This window comes from Heloderma suspectum, chromosome 6 (assembly GCF_057233095.1).
Source record: "Heloderma suspectum isolate Gila_16-S chromosome 6, 16-S_ref, whole genome shotgun sequence".
Classification (NCBI taxonomy): Eukaryota; Metazoa; Chordata; class Lepidosauria; order Squamata; family Helodermatidae; genus Heloderma; species Heloderma suspectum.
The window spans coordinates 81,757,410-81,766,703 of record NC_139463.1 but is presented as its reverse complement, the minus strand read 5'-3'; the positions used below and the strand labels follow the sequence as shown (position 1 = coordinate 81,766,703).

Here is a 9,294-nt window from a genome sequence, read left to right as displayed (position 1 = left end):
GACTGCAAGGAGGTCAAATCAGTCCATCCTAAAGGAAATCAACCCTGACTGCTCTTTGGAAGGACAGATAATGAAGCTGAAGCTCCAATATTTTGGCCACCTAATGCGAAGAGAAAACTCCCTGGAAAAGACCCTGATGCTGGGAAAGACTGAAGGCAAAAGAAGGGGACGGCAGAGGATGAGATGGCTAGATAGCATCACGGATGCAATGAATATGAACTTGAGCACACTCCGGGAGAGAGCGCAGGACAGGAAGGCCTGGCGTGCTATGGTCCATGGGGTCACGAAGAGTCGGACACGACTGAACGACTGAACAACAACAACAACAAAGATTCCTTATAAGCAGGTGTGTGTGTCTCGTTAGGATGTGTGCAAGTTTGTATATGGGTCTAGTCTCCTGCATTTCAGGAGAGCAAGGATTTGCTACTTGTGCTTGTAGATTTAGAGCTTATAACATACAGTGTTATATCAAGTGGTGTGCATGTTAGGGATGGGTGAATTTGTCAAGCTTGATTCTGTGCAGCATGCCTGGGGATGTAGGGGGCATGGCCAACATGCATGGCCCCTACCCTCTACCTACTTTAAGCCCTCAAGTATTCAGGCAAATGCCCAAACAGGGCTTACATCATGCCAAGAAATACAGTTATCTTTCTTAACCTGTGCAATTTTTTTAAAAAACTGATATTCTTAAAAAAAATTAGTCCGCACCAAAGTAACTTTTAATAATACCATACTCAGTTCCAACTTGATTCATGTAATTGCTTCTGGTCCACACTTAGACAAACTATATTAGCTGAATCAGATGGTCCTCTATCAATTTTGGGAACATAGAGAACCACACAATCATATTAGGTAAAATTTACCTTCTCCTGCACTGACATCCATTTCATTGAGATGGCATCTTTTGTCATAGTCACCATTTTAAGACTCCTGTGTGATAACCCTCCTTTCATGCCTTTGGAGGTAGAAAGCATTTATTCAGCTCTTTTACGTTGTTTCAATATCTGGACAGTACGAGTCTATTTCATGGAATGGAAGAATGGAATTATCCACTGTATGCAAACACACAATCCATTTCCTGCAATTTCTGAGAGTCGCATTAAGCAGAGAGACAAAGATTCCTTTTCATGGAATGGACAGGAACTTCTGCCCACATATTGCAGTTTCTGAGAGCTGCATTAAGTGGAGAGATGTGGTCTCCTTTTCATGAAATAGGTTGAAATTTTCTCCAGTTATGGAGCAAATAGTGTCATGACATTATGTAGTTTTATTAATTGTACAGCTTTGACGTGAACAATTACACTTAAAAGTTACAACATATATACATTTATGTTGAATCAATACAGCAAAGGGCTGGATGCACCTGATCTCGTCTGATCTCGGAAGCTAAGCAGGGTCAGCTCTGGTTAGTGCTTGGATGGGAGACCGCCTGGGAATCAGGCTTCCTGCATTGAGCAGGGGATTGGACTAGATGGTCTTGTAGGCCCCTTCCAAACCTATGATTCTATGAGATTATGAAATTGGCCATTGTGTTGCCTCTTATTGGATGGAGCATAAACCATGCTTCTGAGTGAATGGTACATTTTTGAACCAACACCACCCCATCAACCAACCAGTGCTCCCATCAATTTACATTGTGTACATAGAATCATAGAATCATAGAATCATAGAATAGTTGGGTTGGAAAGGGCCTACAAGGCCATCGAGTCCAACCCCCTGCTCAATGCAGGAATCCAAGTCAGAGCATCCCTGACAAGTGGCTGTCCAGCCTCGTCTTGAAGGCCTCCAGTGTGGGAGAGCCCACCACCTCCCCAGGTAATTGGTTCCATTGTCGTATTGCTCTTACAGTCAGGAAGTTTTTCCTGATGTTCAGCTGGAATCTGGCTTCCTGTAACTTGAGCCCATTATTCCGTGTCCTGCACTCTGGGATGATCAAGAAGAGATCCTGGCCTTCTACTCTGTGACAACCTTTCAAGTACTTGAAGAGTGCTATCATATCTCCCCTCAGTCTTCTCTTCTCAAGGTTAAACATGCCCAGTTCTTTCAGTCTCTCTTCATAGGGCTTTGTTTCCAGTCCCCTGATCATCTTTGTTGCCCTCCTCTGAACCCTCTCCAGTTTGTCTGCATCCTTCTGAAAGTGTGGTGCCCAGAACTGGACACAGTACTCCAGATGAGGCCTAACCAGTGCTGAGTAGAGGGGAACTAGTACTTCCCGGGATTTGGAAGCGATGCTTCTATGAATGCAGCCCAAAATAGCATTTGCATTGCCTTACAGTCTCTTTCCAGCGTTGCAAGGTCTGTTTCCAAACACAATTCAGAGCACTGGTTCTTAATCTTTAGGCTGCAGTCCTATACCAACTTATCTGGGAGTAAGTCCCATTGATCTCAGTGACACCTCCTTCTGAGCAGACACACATGATTGTTTTGTTAAAACTTGGGATGTGCATACAAGCAAACCTTGCATTCACCAAATTCCAGATTGTGATTGTAGGGTTTTTTTTTTCCACAAGAGAATTCATGCATATTTGTGTGTGTATTTTTCCAAATGCACTCATCAGCTTGAAATGTGCTGATTATTCTCCCATTGATTAAAGTGTGCTTGTGCACAATTTTGACAAGTACACATTTTTCATATGCATTTTTTCTATGTTTTGTTTGCGCACTGTAGAGCACTTCCCCCCGCCCCAAGGTTTTGGTCAGTGGATCATATTGCAAGCTTGGAAATGTACAGACTTCAATCGTAGATTGCATTTGAGTCCATGTTCGGTCTGTAAGGAGCAACCTGGTAAATCCTGATCAAAAATGACCTGGAACAAATTTCTCGTACATCTCCAATTAAAGGACTACATATTAGGATCAATATGCCCCATCAGTATACCCCAATTCATTCCCATATGACAAAACCTGCCTAGATGTTGTTGAGATCTTACTCAGAGGGTATTTGTTTTGTGGGGGGGGGTCCCCCTACCTTTGTGGTGAGATGACCCTGCTGTCTTTTCAGCACCCAGTGACTAACATTTATGTGCCAATGCCTTGTTTTAATAATGGTTAAACAAAAATTTAATGGTTTTATTTGGTTTTAATGTCCTTGTTACTGTTCTGCTGCTCTATTGTTTCTTGTTTTATTGTTAATTACTGCATTGTTTTTAGTTGGTTATTTTTCATGCTTATGCTTGTTAGCCAAGTTGAAGATGGGAGCACTGGCACGTTTCAGGGGTGCCAGGGCAAAGATACCTCTGGGGCCACCCTACATCCGAGCTGATCTTCCCCTTCATACTGCCACTTCCCCTGCCCCCCCCCTAATTTTCATGCTCTGCTGCTGATTGCTTCACTGCGGGCTCCGCCACCTTTTTCACCCTCCCTGCCTCTGTCATGCTAACTCTGCTCCCTTGCGCCTCAGGCTTATCAGGTCATGGTGTTATGGGTTTCTTTTTAAACATCTACAGAAGCCAGGCACGCTGTATAGCAAAGTGCCAGCTGAGGCTTCAGGTATGCCCACCATCATCATTTCCCCAGAGTAGTTTGGAATTAGGTAATAATTTGCAAACAGAGAGCATAAAAACAGAGTGTAACAGTTACTGGTTTGGATCCATATGGAGGGTGAGATCCTATCAGGATAGGCGACCACCTCCAAACTCAGAGGCGACCGCCTATCCAATGCAGGGCAGGAGCAGCGCAGAGGGGATCTTTCCCTCCACACTTCAGCCACCCTGTATTTGCAGCCAGACAGCTGATTTTGTCTGTGTAGCCATGGGAAGTTGGAGTGGGGGGGGGGTACGGATGCTGGACAACGCATAGGGAGCATTGGAAGGGCACGTCCGCCCTCCCCATTTTCTCTGCTCTGTTCTCCTCTTACGAGCATGCAGCACAGTGCTGAACTGCACTGCCTATGAGATGTGGATCAGTTAGGAGGTGGCCACCTATCCCTATGGGATTGCCTCTGCGCCCTTAAATGTTTTTGCCAATAGCACTTCATCCAATTGGGGGGGATGGGGATGGGACAACAACACTTATAACTCGCCTCTAGGTTTCCTTGACCAGACATATTTAATGTAAAAGAAAGACATTGGTAGGGATTAAAATATAAGGATAGTTAGTGAACACACGGACGCACGCACGCGCGCGTGCGCGTGCACACACACACACACACATATATATATATATATATATGAGAGAGAGAGAGTTTCCAATGGTTTTTTTTGTTTGCCTATAGCACACACACCCTACAATACTAGGTTCAAATACACACACACATACACACATATATAGAAGTTTTAATCAGGCTTCTACATCTAGTATATCACAGCTGCCATATAAACACTACATTATGATCATAAAAATACAATAAAGAAGGTAAACTTTAATTCTGGTTAATGTTCCCCAGCAACTGGTGTACATAGGCTCACTGCCTCTAGTACTGGAGGTAGGTAAAAAGGTAAAAGGTGTCCCCAACCAGTCGTGTCCGACTCTAGGGTGCGGTGCTCATCCCCGTTTCTAAGCCGAAGAGCCAGCGCTGTCCGAAGACACTTCCGTGGTCATGTGGCCGGCATGACTGAACACCGAGGTGCACGGAACGCTGTTACCTTTCCCGCCGAGGCAGTACCTATTTATCTACTTGCAATTTCTTGCTTTCGAACTACTAGGTTGGCAGAATCTGGGACTGAAGACGGGAGCTCACTCCGTCACGCAGCACTCGGGTCTCGAACTGCTGACCTGCCGACCTTCCAGTCTGCAGTTCAGCGTCTTAACCACTAAGCCACCGTGGCCCATTGGAGGTAGGTAGCACATAGCTATCAAGACTAGTAGCCATTGATAGCCTTCTTATCCAGGATCTAACTCCCTTTTAAAGCCATCCAAATTGGTGGCCATCACACCGAGACTTTTCTTATTCATCTCCGCAAATCAGGCACACACTCTTTTGTCATGCAAAACTTCTCCAAATCCTTCTGTAAAACATTTCATTGTCCAAATGTTGTTGGATCTCAATTGTTGTGTTATTACCGTGCCATGTCTTGATGTTATTTCTGAATCAGTAAGGCACCTTGATAAAAAAATAATAATAATAATAATGGTGAGTTATAACAGACTAAAACAGACAAATAAAATGATCCAATTACAATTTTGTAGAATAAGGCTGCAGTCCTATATATGCTTACCTGGAAGTAAGTAGCATTGAAATACATGGGACTTGCTTCAGAGTAGACATGTATATGACTGTAGTGGAATTTCTGCTCTCTATACTCAGCTATCCTTGATCTTCAATTCATTTTTCAAACACTCTTTTCCCAATTATTCTACCCAGCTCATCTAGAATGAAGCCATCTAAAGGAAGATAAAATTAATGTCTTGTTATACTGAAGTCCTCACACACCCCTGGAGGGGTTTTTGTTTTTTGTCTAGTTTTTTTGTTGTTCAGTCGTTAAGTCGTGTCTGAGTCCGACAAAATATTTCAGTAATGCTTATGGCTATTATTTTTCAGAATACAGATCACACAATCATAGGCTCATAGGATTGGAAGGGACCTACAAGACCATCGAGTCCAACCCCCTGCTCCATGCAGGAAGCCTGATTCCCAGGCGGTCTCTCATCCAAGTACTAACCAGGGCTGACCCTGCTTAGCTTCTGAGATGGGATTCATTAAGGCATAAAAGTCAGTTTATGCAGACATCTTTACCTGAGATTCATAATAGGAAAAGAGTGGTTTCTTTATTGGAAATACAATGTTCACTCAGAAGTAATTGTTTTCAGTGGGGCTTGCTCCCATGTAAGTATGTGCACGATTTCCACCTTCATAATGTTAGTGAAACCTTCTATGTGTTAATTCAGCATTTTGTTTCAGCAGGAAAAGAGGACAGATGGGAGAGCACAACCAAGGACAACAAAACAGAACAAGTGCGACAGAATTCATCCTTCTTGGCTTCGCTGGGTCTCCACATTTGCAGCTGTTCATCTTCATCATCTTTTTTATCATGTACCTGCTGACCATTTTGGGAAATTTGTCCATTATCCTTCTAATAATAACACATCGTCGCTTCCATACTCCCATGTACTTCTTCCTTTGCAATCTCTCTTTTCTGGAGATATGGTACACAACAGCCTCTGTCCCAAAGATCCTTGCTCTCTTTCTAGGGAGGAGCAGAAATATCTCTTTCACAGGCTGCATGCTGCAGATGTACTTCATTTTTTCTTTTGGATGCGCAGAACATTTCCTGATAGCTGTCATGGCTTATGACCGTTATTTGGCCATATGTTATCCCCTGCATTACAACACTATCATGGATTTCAGCCTCTCTAGCAAGTTGGCATTTGGCTGTTGGCTGGGTGGATTCCTTGCCATTTGCATACCAGCATATCTGATCACAACATTGTCCTTCTGTGGGCTCAATGTGATCAATAATTTCTATTGCAACCTTGATTCTTGGATAGTTCTCTCCTGCTCTGACACCCATTTCCTTGAGATAACAGCTTTTTTGATAGCGATCATTGTAATTGTGGGCTCCTGTGTGATAACCCTCCTTTCCTACACGTACATTGTTTCCACAATCCTGCGTATCCCCTCAACCAAAGGCCGACAAAAGGCCTTTTCCACATGTTCCTCCCATTTTGCTGTTGTGATTATTTGGTATGGGTCCACCATCTTCCTTTTCGTTAAGCCTTCCAGACAGACATCTTTAGAAAGGACCAAAGTCGTAAGCATCTTCAACCTAATTGTGGTTCCACTGCTGAATCCTTTCATCTATACACTAAGAAACAAAGATGTTAGGGAGGTATTGAGAAATGCATTACACAGGTGATGGACAAAACATAGATAAGGTGCTGTGAAGGGCTATAAAAATAATTAAAGACATTTTGGATTGATGGGCATAGATTTTGTCTGCAGGCATTCCAATAGTTAAGAGAGGTATGTAAAACTGACAATGCAGGAACTTAAAAAAATAAATAAATCCCAGTATCACCTCTAAATAGGCTGCAGGTTTTAAAAACATGCAAACACCTGCTAAATCTGGTTAGCAGGAGTAAGGTGGATGAGTACACAATTCATTCATTTATTTTTAAAATAGTCTGCAACACTTGTACAAAACTACAACTGCTACCACTCACTCTAATGGTTAGAGCTTAACCACTCTTAAGAATGGAAGGCAAGATTTTTAGCCAACACCAGTAGATATACTAAGAAATCCCCCATCAGTTAGCATGGCTTGTAATCCCATTCTAGAGTTGTTATAGAAAGTAAAACAATAAATAAATAACCATGCATTGTGTTTTTCTACTTGAAATAATAATAGCAATAAAAATGATTATCTGACTCATGTAGGCTGAATGAAAGTGAGTTCCCCTCATTCATTCATTCATTTATATCTTGCCTTTTTCCTCTTGCAAGGAACCCCAGGCGGCTTACATCCTCCTCCTCTCCATTTTATCCTCACAACAACAACCCTGTGAGGTAGGTTGGGCTGAGAGTCTGTGACTGGCCCAAAGTCACCCAGTGAGCTTCCATGGCTGAGTGGGGACTAGAACCCAGATCTCCCGGCTCCCAGTCTGACACTCTCACCACTACACCACCCTGGCTCTCTGTTAACTTTGATTTTTTTTTGTTCTTTAAAAAAATCTCCTACTTGGATAGGACACCCCTACTTGGGGGTGGGGGAGTAATAACTCAGGGAACCAACCATGGGTGATGTATTGAAGCTTTTGCCATTGCTCATAACACAAATTAAATTGTCTGACAATAGTTTTAGGACAGACAAGAGAAAGGAGTTCATCACACAATACAGAATTAACTTATGGAATTCACTACTGCAACTTGTGGTGAGAGACACTGGTTTTCTTTTCTTTTTTTCTTTTAAGGAATAGACAAATTGTTGCCTGACCTGTAGGGGTGCACGAAAGTCACTTACCTGGTCTCTCAGCTTTTCGCGGTGGGGGGGAGGCGCTTCGCTGTTCTCCCCGCGAAGTTCAGGCTGGGGGGGGAGGCTTCCTGCCTCACCCGGCTGAAATGCAGGCCGGGGAGGAGGCGCCTCGCCTCGCCCGGCCGCGAAATTAAAAGTTTTTTTAAAAAAACGCCCCCGTGATAGGCTACGTGACAATTAATGTAGCCTATCACGGCTAGATCTGCAAAGTCAGCCGTGATAGGCTACGTAAATCGTCACGTAGCCTATCATGGGTGACTTAAAAAAAAAAAAAAAGCGCGTACGCAAATGGCGGCCCCCATAGGGAGCCGCCATTCGCGTTCCTTCTTTGGTCGCTGTAGTCTACGTAAATCTTTACGTAGACTACAGCAACCAAATAAGGAACGTGAATGGTAGCTCCCTATGGGGGCCGCCATTATCCGTATGCGCTTTTTTTTTTAAAGTCACCCGTGATAGGCTACGTGACGATTTACGTAGCCTATCATGGCTGACTTTTCAAATCTAGCTGTGATAGGCTACGTTAATCGTCACATAGCCTATCACGGGGGGGGGGTCTTTTATTGGAATGGCAGCGGCGGCGGCAGCCGGTCGAAAGACCGGCTGCCGCTCCCGCCCTGGACGAAGACCCGACGAACCGCCGGCCGGACCCGCCGCTGGGAGGGACATTTGGGAAAGGTAAGTCCTGTCCCAGGGGGGTGAGGGGGGCAGGGGGGGTGCGGAGAAATTCTCCCCGAAACTTGTTTGGGGGGCCGAACACGTTGGCGCTCGGCCCCCCGAAGTTTCGGGGAGAAATTCTCCGCCATCCCTGCTGACCTGCCACCCCTGCCCCAGTGTCACTACCACCGCCACCACTGCCATTCTCCACCCCCTCTCCCAAGCATTTCTGGTGGCACTCACTGCCACTTGGGATGCCAGGGGCACTGCAGCTGTCCATCAATCAGCCCATCCTCCCAGATTGACTTACCAGTTATCAGAGCTGCGCTGAGTGGCTATCATGTTAAATTTTCCAAATTTCAGTGTCCAAGGTCAGACGTCCATGATTGCATTTTAGAAAATATGCAGTAGCTATCTAATGCCAGTTCCAAGATCTTGTCGGTACCAGGTTGGCCCTGCCAGCTATGTCTATGAATGAATGGCTGCTACAGTGTCACTGAGGCCAGCACCAACCTCAGCAAGGAGGAGGGATGGGAGCATGCCAGTGGGTGGGGCATGGAGAGGTCATGAACTTGACAGGTGATCCAATGGACTCTCAGCCCACCCCAACCAGTGTGACACAGGAGGCCAATGAGCTCAGAGTCCAGTTTAGCATAAAATACTGCTAAGGAAGATGGAGAGAATAAAAAAAGCCTCCATTGCTTTTCTTGCCTTGCCAGTGAGAGTCTGT

General features: G+C 44.6%; 1 protein-coding gene across 1 annotated transcript; it reads left to right on the top strand.

The window, feature by feature from the left end:
* The first annotated feature begins 5,855 nt into the window (after positions 1–5,855).
* Positions 5,856–7,226, top strand: LOC146341462 (olfactory receptor 6F1-like). The gene has a single exon (XM_084807467.1). The coding sequence runs from the start codon at positions 5,856–5,858 to the stop codon at positions 6,792–6,794; it is 939 nt and encodes a 312-aa protein (XP_084663593.1). The 3' UTR covers positions 6,795–7,226.
* Positions 7,227–9,294: the final 2,068 nt, after the last annotated feature.